This window comes from Branchiostoma belcheri, unplaced genomic scaffold (assembly GCF_001625305.1).
Source record: "Branchiostoma belcheri isolate BF01 breed outbred unplaced genomic scaffold, Haploidv18h27 scaffold2, whole genome shotgun sequence".
Classification (NCBI taxonomy): domain Eukaryota; kingdom Metazoa; phylum Chordata; class Leptocardii; order Amphioxiformes; family Branchiostomatidae; genus Branchiostoma; species Branchiostoma belcheri.
In genome coordinates, this window is record NW_017803490.1 from 6,806,957 (window position 1) to 6,827,404 (window position 20,448).

Sequence of the window (20,448 nt, forward strand, 5' to 3'; positions counted from 1 at the left end):
TTCGATGAGGTTATAATATAGAAAGATTCCCTTTAACTTGGAGAGGTTGGCGAAGGTGGCGTCACCGATATGCTGGAGGCGGCTACACTTGATGGTGATCCATTGTATGGCCGGTACGGAGGAGAACGCACCCGCTTCTGTACGAGAAAAGAAAGCACAAGAACATTTTAATCTTTAATCATTGTTAGGGTGGATCGTAGTTTTTTTTACCCAATTCAAACTGTGAAATAAAAAGTGTCTTCCGGTCCAGCGATGTCAATTGCAAGAAGGCGGGAGCGATGTGTAATTCACCGAACCCTGCTTTTGTTGGATCTAATAAAATGTACATAAAAGAAATAGAAAGAAAAAAAAACAACAACTAGAGCTACCTACAATCCAAAATACATGACCACAGCATGTCCAAACGGAGAGATATCAAAACCGGACGTTCTGCTGCAGTTCCAAGAGGAGCCACCAGGGGGCCTAAAATCCAATCATTTCTTTTTACCAACCTCCAAATTTTCGTCACATGCTACCAACGCACCAAGTATGAAAGCAATCCATCCAGCTGTTCTTGAGTTATCTTGTTGACCAACAGAATGACTGACAAAATGACAGAATGACAAACGCAACTAAAATATAACCTTTGTGCCATTTCATGGAGGTAAAAACGGAATCACCCTTGTCTACCGACGCTACTTGTTCAGGGCTGCAACCAGAACCACATTTTCCTAGACCTAAAGAGATAGAAGATCGCCTAAATGTAGCTCTTATGTATCCCCCATAGATTGCTGTGTCTTTCGTCTACAAAATCATCATGTAAGAATGTGACATATATGCCCTTACCGATTGTTTGGATGGTGCTGCCGATTATATTTAATCTAATGAGGCTGCGTAACGGCGGAATGTCGTGTTTAGTGAGGGTAGTGAGGTTGAACAGGTTGTTCAGGTGGATTCCAATGACGGACTGGTTAAACCCGGTAGGAACGCCATTTAGACACGTCAGGCCTTGATTTTCTGCACTGCAAACACTGTTAGCGGCAACCTGGTGAAAAACAACAAAGGTGTAGTTCGTTAAGTTATGGCCACTACCTCTCAGCCAATGAGATCCCTTTATTTTCTCTGTTTATATCTCGGTAGTGCAGAAAAGTGTGGTACTGTCAAAAAAGTGTGGTACAATGATCTCATTTACATAAAATAGTACCACACTTTTTCGTCGTACCATACTTTTGGGGTTTTAGTTAAAGCCAGGTCCCCCTTTGTCAAGCTAATCACCAAAGAGACTAGAGGAATAAAACACAAACAGAGCAAATTTACTTTTTTAAAGACAAATGCTGTATTGAAACTGATATTAAACAATAAAAACTGAAGTTGAACAAGAAAAATTGATTTGAACAAAGAACAATTAAAAGAAAACTTAGGGGAAATGGCCATTTTCTAAGTCAGATAGACGATTTTAAGTGCTAAGGTCTTACCGCTTGGCCTCGGCTTGAGTAGCACTTCATAGTGATTTCGACATGCTGCCTCGGGCACTGGCAGTTATTCCTACTGTTTTTCTCCCACTCGAAACACTCTTCGGGGCAGGGCAAGGAAAACTTCAGAACCACCAGAACCAGGACAGCGACGCACAGCCTGCTCATTCTCTCCATGGCCGTACGACGTGCGCTCAGGCCGATCAAATCCGCAAAAATACGTCTAGAAATCCGTAGCCGGAACTGATATATAGTCCGACTGGTGTGTCCGGTACTAGTTTTTTTTCTGAAGGTTACCACCACAGACAAATATCCTGATGAAATGAATAGGCATTTTGTGTGTGTGTGTGTGTGTGGGGGGGGCAGTGTGGTAGCCATGCATAAACATTAGGGACCCGGCGGAAACTACGGAAGATTGCACCCAGGCTTAATAGCTGACTGGTATGACCGTATGTCCGGTATTAGGTTTTTTGCTGAAGATTGACACCGCAGACAAATATCCTGATGAAATGAATAGGCATATTGCGGGGGTAGAAGACGGGCAGAGTAAATGTATGATAGTATTCAGCATCGCATTTTGCGTTGATTGTGTCAACAATGGTTTGTGTGAATGTCTTGCATTCCAGGAGAGGCCTTTGCGGTCGGAAAACACATCTAAGCCGACCTGTAGAGAATGGTAACCAAAGATCTGTCTTATCACAAAGACCGAATGCTATTTTCTTCTCCACTTATGATCTAGCGTGATCTAAATACATAATTTCATAAAAAGGCTGTCTGGTTGAATATTCACGTCTGCCAAAACGTCCGTTGTTAATGGTAACGGCAATGACGTCACACGCCATAAAAATTGGATTGAAGACCTTGTTGTTCGGTATGCAGAGAAGGGTGAAGAATCTAAAGAATGATCTCCACCTCTTTGCGGATGATTCGACCTTACATGTTGTCATTAAAAATCCTGGGCTCAGAAACACATGTGCTGCAAGCCTACAGTGTGATCTGGACAAGATAGACAAATGGGCCTGTGACTGGTGCATTACATTTAATGCTGGAAAGACTGAAGAGATGATTATAAGTAGGAAACGAGAACAGAACCACCCTCCTCTCTACTTCATGAATGAAGAACTAAAGCCTACTCATAGCATTACCCTTCTTGGTGTTACTATTACCAATACTCTATCCTGGACTCCGTTCATCAAAATTCTTGCTAAGAAAACGGCCAGGAGGTTATACATCCTTGGGCGCACCAGAGACCTTCTCCCTCTTCAGGCTAGAATAACAGTGTATAAGGCATATATTCGTCCCCTCATGGAATATGCTTCCCCAATATGGAGCGGAGCTCGTGCAACTGTACTTAAGCTACTTGACAGCATTCAGAAGAAAGCTGTACGTCAGCTCCAAATTGGGGATCCGCAAAAGGTTGGAATATATCCCTTGGAACACAGGAGAAAAGTAGCCAGTCTGAGTACCTTTTATCGGCATGTCTTCCTGCAACCCTCAGAGGAACTCACTGGAATTCTGCCGACCAAAGTATCTGGAACGCGAGTAACTCGTTCAACCACAAGTGGGCACCCATACCTTGTTAAAGTTCCAAAATCCAACACTCAGCTTCACATGTCCTCATATGTACCAAGGACTAGCAGGCTGTGGAACTCCTTACCAGCCTCGGTCTTCCCTGACAGTCCCAATATGACTAAGTTCAAGACTGCTGTAAACAGTTTTTTGTTGAACTCTTAGAGATTTTCTAATTTATGACAATTAATTATGTACCATGCAATTATGTATAATGTATAATGTATCTGATAATTTTGGGATCGAATGTGTCTGTGCACTTAAGCGAGGGGAATTGATGTGACATTATATTGAACCGAAAATCATCGATATACGATGTTAAGACCAGGTTCACTTTGCAATGATTAGAAAAAAAAAGGGACCTACGAGGTAGACGTTATTTCATTGGAAAAGTCACTTCAGACGACTTTCCTCACTCCACCTATCCTATGAGATTTTGCCTCGGTGCAACTTTAGTTAATTTATCGGGGCTTCCGACCGGCACCCAGGGAAGTCAGAGGAAAGTTCTGCGTCCGACTTCTCAATGCGGTTTGCAGAAAAAAAACAAAGAAAGCGCTATGTTGTAGACCAAACAAGCAAACACCAGATTGTTGATATGTACATTTTTTTCAAATTTCTCAAGACTCACATACCAACATTGCAGAAAAAAAATAGCCTGAATGGCGTTTTATTTCCAAGTTATAATGACAGTGAATCTAGAAACATATTTTATATATACACTAGTATGTAGTGTGTTACAAGCTGGTGTATTATGCCAATGGCGGTTATATAGGCTCTACTAGGAGATACAGGTAAAGCATTAAAAATGGAGGATTCTGATTAAACAGCTTAATAAATTGATGACAAAAAGACTTGAAGAAAGTAAGTAAGTAAGTAAACTTTGTTCTTGCAGAGGGAAGCATATAGCTTATTGTTTCCGACTGTACTAGTGAAAAGTGTGCTCTCTAACTGTGTCGTGCTCGGTTATTTTTACATGTTTGCATGCAATATCAGCTTAAGGATCGCCAATTTGATCCCAAGTTGTGGTTGAATACGGTTCCATGTCATCTTCGTCTTGGACCTCCAGGTTTCCACGCGATGGACCCAAGTCGTCCTTCATTTCTTCGTTGTTGCTGATGTCGTCCAAATCCACACTGCTGTACGGTTCGATTATACGGGTGTTGTTGAGGACATCAAGAGGTACCGTGAGGTGAGGTGTCAGATCTGAGTTCTCCCCTGTTCCTCCTGTCGTTTCTGTGTACTCATTAGCGTTGTTGCCAGATGATGCAGACGATCCGTAGAGACGATTAGAGATCAGTTGAGATGTGTCGATCAGTTTATGGACGGGATTCTGTCTTGCCGAATCCTCCTCAGTTTCTTCTGTCATTAGTGTGTCCTGATTGGCGCTGTTGGCAGATGATGCAGACGATGTGTACATCTGATTAGAGATGAGTTGAGATGTGTCGATGATGACTCCGTGACGTTTGTGGACCGGATTCTGTCTTGCCGAATCCTCCACAGTTTCTTCCGTCTCTTCCTTGTCCCTGTCGTCACCAGTGGCAGATCCGGAGGGTTGGTACAGTCGATTGCGGATGAGTTGAGAACTGATGATGACGCCTTGCTGTCCGTGGACCGGATTTTGTCTTCCCTTTGACACATGTTGCTTGTATATTATACCCATAGCTGCAGTCCCAGCTACCAGAACTATCACGCCGACGGTAACTGCGATGGGTATGTAAATGTTGTCCGATTGCTGTCCGTCATCAAGATCCCTCTCCAACGTGACGCCGTGGGTACTGTCCATGGTACCAGACGTCATTGCGTTTGGGAATGTGGAAGTCGATGTCATCATGGATTTGGCTGTCGGCTCTGTGGATGAGCAGAATGAGTTGGCGTGGAGCGATTTGAAGTCGTAGCCGGCCAGTTCAGGCGGTGACGTGCACTTTAGGAGACCAGCCTGTAAGAGGACGCCGTGGTACAACTTCGTGGTGTTACAGACGAGCCATCGGATCCTACCGTTACAGACTAAGGGGTTGAAATAGAGATGTATGCTGAGCCGCGTGTCAACGATTTTCATCCAATTTGCCTCCAATATCGTAGTGATCTGGTTGTTATTGAGATTGACATGTATCCCCGCGCCTGTGGCACTGTGGCGAATCAGGGAAAAAGCTTCAAAAGGAACTTCCTTTAGTTGATTCCCGCTTAAGATGATCGTAGTTAAGCTTTTGTGGCCGACGAACGCTCTTGAAGCCACGGTTTCGATGAGGTTGTGATCTAGAGAGATTGTCTTTAAACTGGGTAGGTTTTGGAAGGTATCTTCACCGATATGCTGGAGGCGGCTACACTTGATGGTGATCCATCGTATGGCCGGTACAGAGGAGAACGCACCCGCTTCTGTACGAGAAAAGCAAGCACAAGAATATTTTTAATCTTTAACTATTGTTTAAAATGTTTTGCCGTAGACCTTATTACCCAAACTGTCAAAAACGAAGAAAAAAACCCAACAGAATCACCCTTGCTTGCCGACGATATTTTTTCATGGCTGTAAGCAGAAACATATTTTTCCAAGACCTAAAGAGATAGAAGATCGCCTAGATCGTCTGCAAAATCGTGTTATGTGTTATCATGTAACAAGATGACATATTCCTCTTACCGATTGCTTGGATGGTGCTGCCGATTATATTTAATCTGAAGAGTTTGCGTAACGGTGGAATGTCGTGTCTGGTGAGGGTGGTGATGTTGAACAGATTGTTCAGTAGGATTCCAATGACGGACTGGTCGAACCCGGTAGGAATGCCGTTTAGACACGTCAGGCCATGATTTTCTGCACTGCAAACACGGTTAGCGGCAACCTGTTGAAAAACAACAAAGATGCACTTTGGGAAAATTGGTTGCACTTTGGGAAAAAGAAAACCCACTATCACGTTCATCGTCTTTTGTTTTGTCGTTGGATTAAAGTGAGGCTTTGAGAGACCAGATTTTTGACATGCTTTAACCACAATTTCTTCTGTCACATGACAGCTTTTCCAAAACATTCCCAATTAAATTTGCTGTCGTTACCTTGTCGTACATATGTCAACAAGTGCGTAACATTGAAAATAACCTGTTTATCAAGTCAATCTTAAAATCATCATTTGAAGAGTTTGGAAATAACTTGTTAAAGAGTACTTTTACACCAGTAGTACAAGTATATTTGATCTCAATGCTTGTGTTAATTAAGAATGCGAACTTAAAACAGGTAGAGTTTCTGTTAAGCGTTTCGGCAGAACGGTTTTGATTGTTTGGGACTTACCGCTAAGTCTTGGCGGGAATAGCACTTCATATTGTTCTCATTTTGCTGCCTCGGGCACTTGCAGTTATTCTCACGCGTTCGGTATCGCGAGAAGCACTCCTCAGGGCAGGGCAAGGAAAACTTCAGAACCACCAGAACCAGGACAGCGACGTAAAGCCTGCTCATTCTCTCCATGGCCGTACGACGTGCGCTCAGGCCGATCAAATCCGCAAAAACACGTCTAGAATTCCTTTGCGGGCTGATATATATAGTCTGAAGGTATGTCCGGTATTAGTTTTTTTCTTTCTGAAGAATGACACCACAGACAAATATCCTGATGAAATGAATAGGTATTTCGTGGGGGTGGAAGATGAGCAGAGTGGTAGCCATATGCATGCACAAACATTAGGGAGCGGGCGGAAACTACGGAAGATGGCACCCAGGCCAAGTTAATAGTCTGACACGTATGTCCGGTATTATTTTTTTTTCTAAAGATTGTCAACACAAATATCCTGATGAAATGAATAGGAATTTAGTGGGGGTGGAAGATGGTCAGAGTAAATGTATGATAGTATTTAGCATCACGTTTTAATTGTTGTGTCAACAGTGGTATAGGTGAACTGAAGGTCTTTTGTATCTGTATCAGTATAGCCGGTATATCAGTATAACCGCCTTTCGGCTTAACACACCAGCTTGCATGTCAGCAGAGGTGTTTGCTTTAGACTGGGAACGGAAAAACATCTCTAAGCCATTTTTAGTCTTGGCCTTGGGTATGCCGGGTATCGAACTCACGACCTACGCAAGCAAATGCAAATTTTACCCACTTCACCATTGCACTGGCCAACCCCTGAAAAGGCTTAGGACCATTTATATACTGTATCTGTACGCACATTTCAATAAGCTATCCTCTAACTTGTAGTACGCACTTTATGTTATTGCAAAAAAATAAACAATAATAATTGTATTGCTTCTTACAAGATTTTATTCCACCAGCATCACATCTTCACGAGATGAACTGGACACACAGACTTGCAACTCACCATCTCAGATACAACACTCTGCGTGGAAACGGCTTTTCTGGTGCCTAAAAAATATGCACATACATTTTTTTTAAATCTATGCAAAATAATTACATTATATGTTAGTGACAGGACATCCTGGCTTACAGTCACTGACATGAGCAGTTGTTTCAAATTTGAGGCAAGTAAAGTGATCAACTAACTTTACCAAGTGAGGAATACATATTCCAAGAACTTTCTGTTGCAACTTTTTGATGACTGAGTAAAATAGTTTTGAGACAAGGAATGCAAAAAAGTAAAGTTTAAATCAAAACACAGGAAGGTACCACCCCTTAGCCATTGCAAAAAGTTGAAGTATGTTTCATCACTGCATGGTAACATCATTACACATCAAACACAAGCAAAATGTTTGGTTGGAAGTTGGGAACATTTTATGTGTAACTGCATTTCACTTGCCATGGAGAAAGCCTTTTCACAAACAAAATTCAGCATACATTCAAAGTTAAACATTTTTTTTTAAACAAAACAGGTCAGACGGCCTTAAGTTTATTAGGTGCAACTTATCTCAAGTGAACTAAACATAGCTTAATAAGTGCTGAACAACCATTTAAATTTTAATAAGTTGGTTAGAACCGTGTACAATATATAATACAACTACTGGTAACTTGGCCACTAGTACTTAGTGATTTGCAAAAAAACGAACAAAACTTCAACAAACACCTAACCCAAAGTGAAACCTATTCCCCAATTACCAATCACAAAATATGTTACAAATGTTACAAGAAAAAAAGCATTGATGTGTTCCACCAGTTCACAAGCTCTTACTGTATCGTCCATTCTTATTGGATAAGCTCACTCAAAGACCTCCTGACTAGCTCAGGCCAGAACACCCCCATGTGTGAAGTGGTCGATCCCATTTACATCATGAACAAGCTGACTGCCCTTTTGATTTTATCTATCCCCCTCAAGCTGGAAATGGTATGACCCATCCTATCCTGATTCCAGTAACATCACACAATTTGGACTATCACATTCACAACCACAGGGGTGGTCAGGCCAGCCTAGTCAATGCTGTAGGCCATGAAGAAGTAATCAGGGTTGTCAGGGACGTCGGGGTGACCTGGGGTCACGACCTCTAACCCCATGAACATGAAGACTCGGATGAGAGAGGCGCGGTCAGTCCGGTCCTTCTTGAAACAGATCAGCACGGTCTCACACTGGAGTTTCTCCTCCGCGTAGTCAAGGAGGTTTACAAAACTGGGGAAAAAAAAGCAAGGAAGTCTTTAATAAACGAAGAAACGTAATATCATGAAAGTTCATCTGTGTTGGTTGTTACAGGTTTGAAGTTAAAACTATTGGTCAACACAAAAAGTTCTCTCGCCTAGAGCTTTCGACCAGTCATTTTGGTCTTCCTCAGTCGACTGACCCACTGAGGCTTGTCACCTGGCTTCTTTGAGGAGGACCATACAGTTAATTTTTACCTCCATGGGAAGACCAGAGTGACTGATTGAAAGCTCTAGGTGAGAGAAATTTTGTGTTGGACCAAAAGTTTTAACTTTAAAACGAGGAAACAATGTTTAGCTTCACATAGCCAGCCCTCCAACTCAGGGTGCCTGCTGCGGCACTAGTTACAATGGTGATAGCTATCTGGTCCAGATCAAAGAAGAAACAGAGCCAAAATATCATGTGACCTCTACTGACTTCTGACATTGCAGTGCATGACCTCTGACCTACCTCTCCTTGCTGCCGTCCGGCAGGATGCCCACGGGGACCTCCACCAATAGAACGCTGCGCCAGAGGACGGCCTCCCACTCCACGTGTCGCGAGTCGGTGAGTCGCGACTGGAAACGCAGGGACTGGAGCTCACTGCTGTACTGGGTCAGCCGATCCTGGAAAAAACAAAAGTTTTCATTAACATCTTGGAATTTGTTGTTCTTGGAATTATTTTAAAGAAATGGGATTCACAGCCTACCTCGTGGTTGATAAACTATCTGCCGCTGAAGAACCAAACCCATGTAAGGTAAAAAAAAAAAAATAGGACTACAGAAAATGGACATTTTGTGTCACAATATTACAGGAAACTACTAGGGAGTCCAATAATGACCCTGAGCTTTTAAAAGAGCAGTATGTTTTCGAGATGTAAGCAGCATGTGGATAGCAACATTTTAGTCCCACTATGACTAAGCAAAATACTCCTACTAAGCAAAATGAGATTAGATGATTAGTTAATATCGCAAACTTGAGCAGAGCGCCTTGCACTAGAGGCACAGGAAAGGTATAAAAGGAGGAGCGGTCCTATCTCTATCATTCTTGAGAAAGACAACAAAGTCGGAGCTGGTCAAATTCCGTCCCAGCACTGTGGATTTCTCACGGTTACAAATGATTGTCCCACTCCTATGTGAACAGTGTTTTCTGCGGACTCACCCCAAAGAGGCGTCGTGCGAACGCTCCATTGCCGTCCTCCTGTGTGCTGACCCCGCCCCCTCCCCAGTCTGCCTCGCCGGTGGGGACATCAGGAGCACCACCCGGCCCCCCCTGCGGGGGTTGAGCAGCAGTCTTGGGGCAGTCGTCTGGGGGAAAACATCCAGAAATATAACCAAAGAGTAAACAAACACTGTGACAAATATTTATACCAGAATACATAACATACGTTCAGCTACTTTGGGCAGCTTTTGAGATGCCCTCTGTCTCTTCTTCAACCCGTTAAGATCTCGGAGTTGTGATAATCATGTGACAAGAGTCATATACAGGTTTCACTGTTAGTGTTACACTACTGTACACTTCCCTCAGGTGAAAATGAGTGTTCCAGAATGATCATTATCCAACCAAACGAAACCCAAAAATGAGACATTTCGACAAAGTGCACAATAAATTACCAGTTTTGCATAGGTCAAATATATAATAGGGCATTAAAAAACCAGGAAGGTTGGTTGTATATGAAAATTTACTTGCCTACAGGGGATACACCACTTTGAGTTTCACTATCGATGCTTGCTTTTACGTTTTACTTGCCCCGGGCAAGCAGGCAAATGGACTGGTTGAACTTGAAGTTGACGTACCCAAAATAGGTACAGTATGTGCACACCTAAATTGTAGATTTGTGTTGGTGCACCCAAACTAGGTGTGTTGCTCATTACTTGGGTATGAATTATAATTTTGAAAAGGTGTTGTCAGCTCAAAAAGGGTGCAGCTGTAACTGGCTGGATCCAGTTTGCTGCTCAAAATCAATACCAGATGTGGCCCAAGGTTGTCTTCTCAGAAATGCGACCCTGGGAATAAAACCTTGCCCTTTCAGATCTTTATGGCTCAGCAATTTCAGCAATTACGCGTTTATGGCAGCCCCCAAGAGCCCCCTTGGACCCTTACGCAACGAAAGGAGGACTAACGTTAAAGTTCACCCCATAATAATACGTAACTCGGCAAAACCAAAGTCCATTCGCCATTGCCTGATAAAGAATAATCACGTAACTTGCAGGAATGTGCCATTTTCTCTTCAATTTTTCTCGTATTTTCCTCTATTTTCTAGAATTTCTGAGTACATCATCGTGTTTCTGACCAAAATATATGGCCGGCGTAACAAAGTATGTAAATACACGTCACAAAATTCTCCTCGGGTAATATTATACGACACGTCACAAAGCCATTTTCACACTATCGTGGTGGAAATCAAAACATCTGAACAAATAAAATAAATGTCTAAAACACTTTGTTCAAGGCCCAGCCCCCTGATTGCTAAAATTATTCGGCATTACCAGGATAAAGAGAGGAAAGTTGACGAGGGTGTTTGTGTGTAAAAAGAAATCCAATATGGCTACCGGACACCATTCTCATTATAATTCTCCTTTGTCAACCCAACCTACTTGTCAAGAAAGGCTGCTCACATGTCAGATCTACCTAAATATAACCCTCAAAACACTAGTCAAAACAATAACATTGGTGCGGGGACCTGGAAAGAGATCGACGACAGACAAAATACGTATTTTCGGTCAAAAAATGTGGGAAAACTTCGGATATGAAAAACGACATGTTGGGAGAAATGACGGCGCAATCAGTAAAAAGACAGCGCTTCCTGTCATGCTAAATATTTATAAGTTATGCAAAATCAAAACAAGAAACGACTATCATCTTGGCATTCTAAGTCAATGTAAGGAATAGTAAATACAATTACACTGTTAGCAATGTAAGAAAAGTTACGAAATTGTGCAAATTATACTCACATGTCAGTGGTTTGGTGGTGCCGTTTGCTGGGCATAGTCCTGTTTTCTTTTTTCGTTTCTTTTTCGACGCAATTTTGGCGGTTATCACTACTCTCCAGGGCGGTAAGTAACATAAGGCTTGCCGGTTGGGCTTGGAGCCTTGAAATAAACGTAGGAGTACGAAAAAACTGGAAAAACGGGCTTCAAAAAGATGGTTTCTCTCTCCTTCCTCCTAGACGGGCGGCTGGCTCTTCTGTGACGCAATAAAGTATCGTAAAGCTCATACTCCCGCACGGGATGTTGGGAGCTTTCTGATTGGTCACGATGTTTCCCGAAGTGTCATCCGAGCAAAATTCTGAGCTGTGATTGGTCAAAATTGCGACACGCCCCCTCAAGAATTTTCCGAAGATTCCCGAGCACGCATTGCGCAATGCTTCTTTCAAACTACGCCACCTAGCGATTTATTGGTGAAGTGCCGTTTATCATCATCATCATGGCGGCGCAAAAGAGGTAGGATTTTTCTGTTGCCAAATTAAGGGTTTAGTGTCAGTTTTTGGGACGCCAGATTCACGATCAGAACATTTAAACTTTTGCAGAGTTAAGTTGAAAATCTAGATATATCGTACGATGCTCACCGTAGGCTTACAACGTTGTAAGTGATAGCTAAAATCAAGTTGCAAATTTCGACTTCTGGCCGGTCCCTCCGGACTCCCTCGAAAAATAATTTGTACCTTCAAGATTCCTATGCTCCCAGTCTACCCTTCGCTTGGTTTGTTTGATCTTTCAGCAATTTTCTATGTTCCTATGTTGGAATTACTGGCAGTAATTAGCTGTAGAAAGATCACAAACGTATTGTATAATTAAGTAAAAAAATAACCCGTTCCCCACATCAGAAAGCCTGGGTGCTAGGCTGTTTCCAGGGCCCGCACATACAGGTCAGTTCCTCGGCTCCAGGGCCAACATGCCCCCAAGGAAATCATACCGCAGCCCCCTCAGTGACCCACATGTGCACGCATGCATACACTGGCTAACTATGAGCCCAGCATGCTACTTAGTAACTTAGTTACATTCTGTGTATGTACACATTGTGTATGGGTCTGGCATCCAGGCTACACCCTCTAGCACATCACTATTAAATACAGCAGCGAGCTAAAGCAGTAAGTATAACTGACTCCTTTAAAATGTGTTGCTAACAAGTACACCTGTCCTTATATTGCTACCATGGTAGTCACAGCCCAATGAGGAAAAGACACAGGTAGGGAAACACGCGTGTTGTCTGAATTTACATTTGACTTACTCTAGAAGGAGGGGTTTGGGTTTTGGGGGTATTTTTAATATTTAAGGTGTTTTTAGGCTTTTTTTTTATCAGGGTTTCTCTTTTGCACTGAATTTTTTTTCCCACCAGTTGGATTTGGTGGAAAAAAAATTCAACTTGCAAAAGAGAAACCCCAATAAAAAAGCCTAAAAACACCTTTAAAATACCCCCAAAACCCAAACATTTGCTTGGAGAGTACATTTGAGTCACAAACTGTTAGTAACACTAACAATGTTACATGTATGTAGCAATACATGTACTAGTATGTAGTTTAAACATCAAGCTGGTGTGTTACATGGGCAGTTATACTGGCTATACTGATCACTCACTCACTCACTCACTATCCTGGTTTAGATTATTCTGCTGTCGGTAGATACAGATACAAATGTACATTTACGCCAACAAGGTGGTTCACGATTAAGTCTGTGCATTCCTTTTGACGCTGGGCATATGTAGTCTTAAATATGATCCTTCTTATAACAATTCAAACTTGAAGATATGGAGTTGGTCTGAAAAGTGTAGTAAGTTCCTTAACCAAGTTAATGTGTCCCAAAACCTAAGTTTGAGCCTTGATCAGTGACCAGTTTTCATCATTATGAATATGATGTTACATGTAAATTTCTTGTCCCCACCTCCCCTGTAGCTTTACATTGATAAGTGCACATTAAAACTGTCCTTCCCCCTTCTCCCTCTCCCAGTCAAGTGAAGGTGATGCCAGGTGCAGTGGTGTGTACAGAGGCTGAGCTCAAGGGAGACATCACTATAGGTATGTGTGGGAGGGGGGCATCACTATAGGTATGTGTGGGAGGGGGGCATCACTATAGGTATGTGTGGGATACCAAGTTATATGTGTATCCCTCACTAGTACTGCAGTAGGCTTAAAGTGTGTGGAAGGGCGGCAAAAATATGTGTGGAAGGGTGACAATATGTGTAGAAGGTGGACATCACAATGTGTGGAAGGGTGACATCAATATCGTGTGGAAGGGTGACATCGATAACATGTGTGGAAGGGTGACATGACTATGTGTGGAAGGGTGACACTATGTGTGGAAGGGTGACATGACTATGTGTGGAAGGGTGACATCGCTATGTGTAGAAGGGTGACATACGTAACTAATATTTGTGTGTATGTATGCTGCCAAAATGTAACATCGGGTACTACCTTCTTAGTATCTTTAAGAGAGTTACAATGTACACATGTAACTTGTTACGTGTATTTAGTAATTATACAAACCCACAATCCACCATGACACGCTAAAAACATAACCTTCTTGACAAAGGTAATGAATGTTGGTAATGGTATTATGTAATACAATATCATACCAAAGTTTTCAAAAGGACCCTGAGCTCAGTCAGAGGAGACAACATTGGAGCTGTGGATGAACAATGATGGTAAGCATGATGATAAGTGTTGATTGTGTGGTTCCTGTGTCTTTCACACTGTACACGTGATTGTGTACAAATGTATTTTTGTTTCAAACCATACCATATATGGTTTCATTTATATTTACTTATTATATATTATCATAGGCATGGAGTTTCCTCTCCTGCAGTTTATTCAAATGCATTAATTTCTTAATTTTGGGGCCAAATGACATGAAATTTGGAATGGGGAGGGAGATGGAGTGAAATTGCATTTGCTTACGAGCAAATGGCATGTACAGTCCTAAACTTGACAGAATCTGTATTCAAATTTAACAGGACAAAACTAGTCAGCCTTGGTTCTTATGCAAACAAAACAGATCCATGTGGATTGCTTCTTGTTTCATTCATTCTTGTGTTTTTTTTTTCTTGCAGTGGTCTGAGCTCACAGAGAAGTTGAGTTGAATGAAACAAAGTTAAAAAAATCAGCTTGCAGTGAAAGGAACAAAGTCTCAACAAAAACATGGCTGGTAAAGACGTCGAGGAAGAGGAGCCATGGCTCTTCGAGTACAAGGGAACCGTCTTCCCAGGGTGTACGCGGAAAGAAAACCTCGACGCCATGCCAGATTTCCACATTCGTGATGACGATGTCATTGTTGTGGGATTCCCTAAAGCTGGGAACCACTGGTGCGCAGAAATCATCAACAACGTCATGCGAGCTGCGGGGAAGACCACGGAGGCTACCATGGATCCGGAGGCGCCGGGACGAATTTTAGAGTTCGATGACGAAATCGCAGATGAGACGAGGACCAATCATCGTTTCCTGGAGGGCAAGCCGTCGCCGAGACTGATCTGTACGCACCTGCACCGCGAGTTTGCTCCACCGGGGGTCGCCAGCCCGACGGGAAACACGAAGATAATTTCAATCATGAGGAACCCGAAGGATACCGCCGTCTCGTACTACCACTTCTCAACCAAGCTCGGCGACAATGAGGACGACTGGGGAACGTTCGCGGACAACTTCCTCCAGGGGCGATGGGAGTACGGCGATTTTTACCGCCATGTTCTCGGCTGGTGGGAATTGCGTGACGACCCTCACTTTCTCTTCCTGAAGTATGAAGACATGAAGAAGGATATGAAAGGAGCTGTGGAGAAGGTCGCTACTTTCTTAGAGGCGGAGTTAGAAGAAGCTCAAGTCGCAAGCATCGTGGAGACCTGTACCTTTCGCAACTTGAAAGTTGTGTACGACAAGTCAGCCGACATCGGCTGTAGGAGTATCATCGCCAGAAAAGGCATCGCTGGAGACTGGAAATCCATGTTCACCGATGAGCAAAATGCAGCGTTTGATGCAAAGTATGAAGAGAATTTGGAGGGAACTGGCCTGAAGTTTGACTTTGAGTAGGTGTAGAAAAAAAGAGGAGCTGACAATACATAGAAAAAACAGGAGCTGACAATACCGAAAAAACAGGAGCTGACAATACATAGAAAAAACAGGAGCTGACAATACAGATTTGGTGTATACATGAAACATTGTTGAATGTTTTTAATGCATGCATCAAAACAAAAGACTTCATCTGGCCAAGAGAGCTTTCAAATGATACCAAGTTGGCATGGCACTGTGTTGAGCAATTTTGCCTATAGGGTCAGGGTTAGGGCACAGGGGGTTATGGTTAGGGTTAACTTTAAATCATGAATAACTTGGCAAGGACACAAGATATTGGGTTGTTTTATTTAACTGATAATAAAATATTGATAATGATAATGATCTATTACCTCTAGATTATTACTAGTATGTTATCACCATAATCAACTTTGTTAGGACATTTGGGTGTTGAAAGGAAAGGAGGATTTACCGTGTTTGAGGTTTGCGGTTGAAACAATTTTGTGGTACAGTAGAAATACAAAACATGTATTCTCTGTGTCATGATTTGGTAAGAGATCACTGCGAAAACTATGAAAACAAAACCACTGGAAACATTTAATATATACAGCATATCTATGGTACAAATACCTTATTTATCTATTTGTTTATTTTATTTATCTACCATAATTTTTCCATTTTTTTTTCTTAAAAGAATAATCTCACAGTTATTAAACATAACATGGGAAAGAGAACTGATATGTCTATGTTAGTTTAAGCAGATATATTTAGCCATCTCCCTACTGGCATCTGCATTGGTTACAACATTGAAAGAGAATGTTTATCTAAACCTCCTTAGTTAAGTAAACGGTTTAAGGTGAACATTAGGTGCAGTCAGGATAAGTCAACCATAGCAAAACTGTAAGGTGCACTTGTTAAACTTTAAGTCAGTATAAGTGAAAAATACTAAGTACAAAATGTATGTACTAAACTTGAGGAGCTGGTACTATATATACTAATATAGTATATAATACTGATATATAATCTGCATGGTGTTGGTAGACAATTTTTTTATGGATCATTGGTATTAAAGTAGTCATTATTGAATCAGGGCACTGGCATTTCTTTGTTTATATGACTGTGTGTATTTGTGTGTGTGTGTGTATTCGTGTGTGTAGTTTGTGTGTATTTGTGTATGTATGTGTGTGTGTTTGTGTGTGTGTGTATTTGTGTGTGTATGTGTGTTTGTGTGTGTGTGTGTGTGTGTGTGTGTGTGTGTATGTTTGTGTATTTGCAAGAAACCTCCTTGGTATTTGTGTGTGTGTGTGTGTGTGTGTGTGTGTCTACATGTATAACCCTCAAATTTAGGTGCCACAAACTTAAATGTTTTCTTTCCCCAGTGTATGGGGAATAAGGAACGTTTTAATGACTTGTTGCCCAGGTGTGTCATACCTGTCTATTGTCTCCACATGTATGTCACATACCTGTAGACAACTAGCCTGTGTTACACAATGACTATCAGGCCTTCCATAGTACGGTGTGGGTTGATTGAGTGGGCTGCTAATGCAAAAAAATGTGCTTTTGTCACAGACAAAAAATTACTGTAAACAGGTGGGTCAAAAACCATCCAGGGCTCGAAATCCTTTTTTATGCTTACCTGTGCAAGTACCGCCCAAAATTACATACCTGCACCGGACAAAGTTTGCCTACTGCTGCACCATTCAATCATTTTCTTTTCATCAATGATTTTTTTGGCTCATTTGGAATACCAACTAGTACCTATACTGTCAGAGAAAAGGATTTTGCCTCTTGAAAACTTTTGAATTAAAAAAAGTAGAATCAGATGTATTTTACCCCCCTCCCCCCGTAGGTTCCAGAACAGTGGTTCATCCCAAAGCACGCATCATCGCTGAGGGAGGACCAATCGTCATCGGGGAGAGCAACCTGATCGAAGAACAAGTTCTCATTATCAACAGGTCAGAGGTCACCAGCCATAATTGTGATTGACAACTGCACAATAGTCTCACATCTGGGTCACCCTTATGAACAGTCCTATGAATTTGTTAATTTTGCTTGACGGTGTAGGATTTTCTTATATTCCTTCCAATATACATGGCATTGCATATAATTGGTGTAAAAGTGCATGCAAAAGTTGAGGAAAACACCCCACGTATACAAAGCGTCAACACAATTTGTAATACCAGTATGGTACAGTTTAAAGTTAAAACTTTTGGTCCAACACAAAAAAATTCTCTCACCTAGAGCTTTCGACCAGTCACTCTGGTCTTCCTCAGTAGACTGACCCAGTGAGGCTTGTCACGTGGCTTCTTTGAAGTGTACATGTGAAGTGTGAAGTATGGTACAGAATTAACCCTCCCCCTGCTACCTAACCCCACAAGTTATAGATTATTGGTAGTCAAACAGCTACTCTGGTGTGCTTAAGGTGAAACCCAAATTATTCTCTAGAATTATAACTGATATTCCATTATATTTTACAAGCAGACAATCTTTACAGTGTGCAAAGGATAGATACATTAGAAAATGTTTATAGACAATTAGAAACTATATAGCTATAAGTGTGTATAGTTAACACAATATTGATAGAATAGATTTGATAGATTGACTGTTATGTAGCTGTAGTCATAGAAAACCTTACGGAAGGCCCTATTGTGTCAGTTACACTCAATAACATTCTCTTCGATCTCTCACCACATTGCAAGTTGGAGTGCTCAGTATGTTCTTTGTTTATTTTCAGAGCTGACAAGACCGCTCCCGAGCCAGTTACCATGGAGATAGGAGTCAACAATGTGTTTGAAGTCGGATGTCGTATCCTTTGTGTTGTCATACTACAAACCATCGAAAAAAGACAATTTTTTAGTTAACGTGTTGTTGCAAGTGTTTTTGAATGCAAGCATACACTTACACTATCTTTAGCCTAATTGTATGAGCATTACAGATATCAATACACATAGTCCTTAACTATAGTCACAGACTGTGAGTCACTCAGAATAGGAGACAACAATGTGGTGGAAGCAAAAGGTTAGGAGGATTTTATACTTATCTTGAAAGTTCATCTGTGTTGGTAGAAATCATATGAAGCAAGTTTAAACTTCAATTTCCAACACAACAAATTGGACTCACCCAAATTTTCGACTGTACAACTCCAGTCTTTGTCAAGGAATGAACAATCCACTGCTTCCGTGACGTCACGCAGATAACACAAGTGACTCCGTGAGTAGTGGATCATAGGTTGCAGAAAGTCCGTGGCGCCCCCTGTCTCTGCAACCTACATGTATGATCCACTGCTCACGGAGTCTGCGCATTTTGCGTAGAGCGTATTCCCCGTTTTAATTCTATGCCAGCTCTCAAAATTGAGAGTAGAGCATTGTCGGGACCCGCCATGCAGGCCCCCATACCGATAGTCTGATTTTCAAATGTCCATGTTTTTTTTTTTCCAGCTCGAGTAGGGAGACAGACAGAGCTGAGTAGTGGGTGTGTCATCGGGTCCTTCTGTGAGGTCAACTCCAAGGAGGTCATCCCGGACAACACCGTCGTGTATGGGAAGAAATGTGTGCGGCGAGTCCAGGGGGAGAGACCTCAGGTAAACACAGGCCTGGGTAAACAGGCATAGTGGAACACTGGTGAGAGATATAATAGGCAGACACTACAATTATAGTAGTTGTATCTGTGGTGTCTGACTAGTGTTCTCAACATCTATCATTCTGTAGTCTCTCACCAGTGTTCTTACTTAGTATTACAGAACTGTTTGCTATCTCTCACCAGTGTTCCTGGACTATAGAGCTGCATTCCTGTGGTCTCTTACTGGTGTTCTTAGTACTACAGATGTGTTTATTTCACATTAGTCTCTTACCAGTGTTCTCAGTACTACAGATGTCTCTTAGTGATGCATGCCTCAGTGGTCTCTTGCCAGTGAACACTGGTGAGAGATAGAAAACAGTTCTGTAATACTGATAACACTGGTGAGAGACTACAGAATGATAGATGTTGAGAACACTAGTCAGAGACCACAGATACAACTACTATAATTGTAGTGATCAAAACAGTAATGAGAAACTAGATCTTGATCAAGTGAATCTAACACCGTTTGCTACTGTTTCCCACAGCCCCAGACCCTACAGCTGGACTTCCTGATGAAGATTCTCCCAAACTATCACCATCTCAGGAAGGCAATGAAGCCACAATCAAAGTAACCAGAAGCTGTAAAGAAGCTTAGACTTTATTACTGTAGTACTGGTAGTTATTTTAAGTGTACCCAAAATGAGTCCTTTATTTTCTGGGCGGTACCCTAAAATCAGCCCACGACCCCTCCAGTAACCATTTTCCGTCAGAATTTTGGGAAATTTTTCTCCATGAGGGTCAATATACATTTGGATAGTGTGGCAGTGTGGCTTCAACTCAGTATATGTAGATAAATAACTAGAATATTTGGATTTGTCGGGATTCCAAGCCCTAAAAACTGCACTGGATGCCTTTAATGGTAGAATTAGATTTTCTGATGCAAGAATGCAGGAAAAAAAATCCCATGACCTGCTATACAGTTGTCTGCTGACGTGTCTTTAGTAGATGCGGTGTTGTCTGTGTTACGTTGTGCGCATGCCCAGTTTAATTGACGCATGAGTTTGATAATTATACATAATGGAGTTAGACAATTAACCATTTCAGATTACAGTAGTCTCCACTAGACTCTTTTTGCAGGCTGAATAAATCGTAGAAATTGGCCTAAGAGGGGAATAATATAATTGACCAGAGAAGGTAGCCAATTATATTATTCCCGTTTTACTTTTAGGCCGATTTCTACGATTTATTCAGCCTGCAAAAGGAGTCTGGTGGAGACTTCTTTCAAATTACAATATCAAAACCAGAAAGGTAACATTTGCAAAGCAACTGCATAATGTTTACATTTGT

At 41.8% G+C, this 20,448-nt stretch overlaps 4 protein-coding genes across 9 annotated transcripts in view; 1 reads left to right on the forward strand and 3 right to left on the reverse strand.

Moving 5' to 3' along the window:
- Positions 1 to 1,628, reverse strand: part of LOC109468455 — a 2,586-nt gene extending 958 nt beyond the window's left edge. The window contains exons 1-3 of the mRNA XM_019766699.1: positions 1,455 to 1,628; positions 826 to 1,024; positions 1 to 137 (exon numbers count right to left, since the gene is read on the reverse strand). Of these exons, the coding sequence (XP_019622258.1) occupies positions 1 to 137; positions 826 to 1,024; positions 1,455 to 1,628 (510 nt within the window). The remainder of the gene's footprint in view (positions 138 to 825; positions 1,025 to 1,454) is intronic.
- A 2,287-nt stretch (positions 1,629 to 3,915) lies between these two features.
- LOC109468819 lies at positions 3,916 to 6,465 on the reverse strand. Its single transcript, XM_019767158.1, has 3 exons — positions 6,292 to 6,465; positions 5,653 to 5,851; positions 3,916 to 5,393 (listed from the first exon to the last, which is right to left on the reverse strand). Exons 1-3 carry the CDS (start codon positions 6,463 to 6,465, stop codon positions 4,015 to 4,017), a joined length of 1,752 nt encoding a protein of 583 aa, XP_019622717.1. The 3' UTR covers positions 3,916 to 4,014.
- Positions 6,466 to 7,234: 769 nt separating this feature from the next.
- Positions 7,235 to 11,909, reverse strand: LOC109468456 (ornithine decarboxylase antizyme 1-like). Its single transcript, XM_019766700.1, has 5 exons — positions 11,904 to 11,909; positions 11,507 to 11,717; positions 9,714 to 9,859; positions 9,024 to 9,178; positions 7,235 to 8,546 (listed from the first exon to the last, which is right to left on the reverse strand). Exons 1-5 carry the CDS (start codon positions 11,907 to 11,909, stop codon positions 8,351 to 8,353), a joined length of 714 nt encoding a protein of 237 aa, XP_019622259.1. The 3' UTR covers positions 7,235 to 8,350.
- A 13-nt stretch (positions 11,910 to 11,922) lies between these two features.
- LOC109468868 (dynactin subunit 6-like) lies at positions 11,923 to 19,797 on the forward strand. Of its 6 annotated transcripts, XM_019767242.1 has the most exons (8): positions 11,960 to 11,995; positions 12,714 to 12,740; positions 13,499 to 13,566; positions 17,393 to 17,498; positions 18,278 to 18,348; positions 18,514 to 18,561; positions 18,981 to 19,123; positions 19,647 to 19,797. In XM_019767242.1, exons 1-8 carry the CDS (start codon positions 11,979 to 11,981, stop codon positions 19,731 to 19,733), a joined length of 567 nt encoding a protein of 188 aa, XP_019622801.1. In that variant the 5' UTR covers positions 11,960 to 11,978; the 3' UTR covers positions 19,734 to 19,797. The 6 variants fall into 6 exon arrangements, with proteins under 6 accessions (XP_019622802.1, XP_019622801.1, XP_019622798.1 ...); XM_019767243.1 differs by lacking the exon at positions 12,714 to 12,740 and having other exon boundaries at positions 11,923 to 11,995; XM_019767244.1 differs by lacking the exons at positions 11,960 to 11,995; positions 12,714 to 12,740 and adding an exon at positions 12,039 to 12,642.
- Positions 19,798 to 20,448: the final 651 nt, after the last annotated feature.

Excerpts from the sequence above, each read along its gene's own strand:
- LOC109468819 (XM_019767158.1), bottom strand. The coding sequence starts at position 6,465 with ATGGAGAGAATGAGCAGGCTTTACGTCGCTGTCCTGGTTCTGGTGGTT. Across the intron at positions 5,852-6,291 it reads ATTCCCGCCAAGACTTAGCG|GTTGCCGCTAACCGTGTTTG; the intron begins GTAAGTCCCAAA and ends GTTTTTCAACAG. Across the intron at positions 5,394-5,652 it reads CAGCACCATCCAAGCAATCG|AAGCGGGTGCGTTCTCCTCT; the intron begins GTAAGAGGAATA and ends TTTCTCGTACAG.
- LOC109468456 (XM_019766700.1), bottom strand. Across the intron at positions 9,860-11,506 it reads CACCACCAAACCACTGACAT|ACGACTGCCCCAAGACTGCT; the intron begins GTGAGTATAATT and ends GTTTTCCCCCAG. Across the intron at positions 8,547-9,023 it reads CCGGACGGCAGCAAGGAGAG|TTTTGTAAACCTCCTTGACT; the intron begins GTAGGTCAGAGG and ends TTTTTTCCCCAG.
- LOC109468868 (XM_019767239.1), top strand. The coding sequence starts at position 14,686 with ATGGCTGGTAAAGACGTCGAGGAAGAGGAGCCATGGCTCTTCGAGTAC.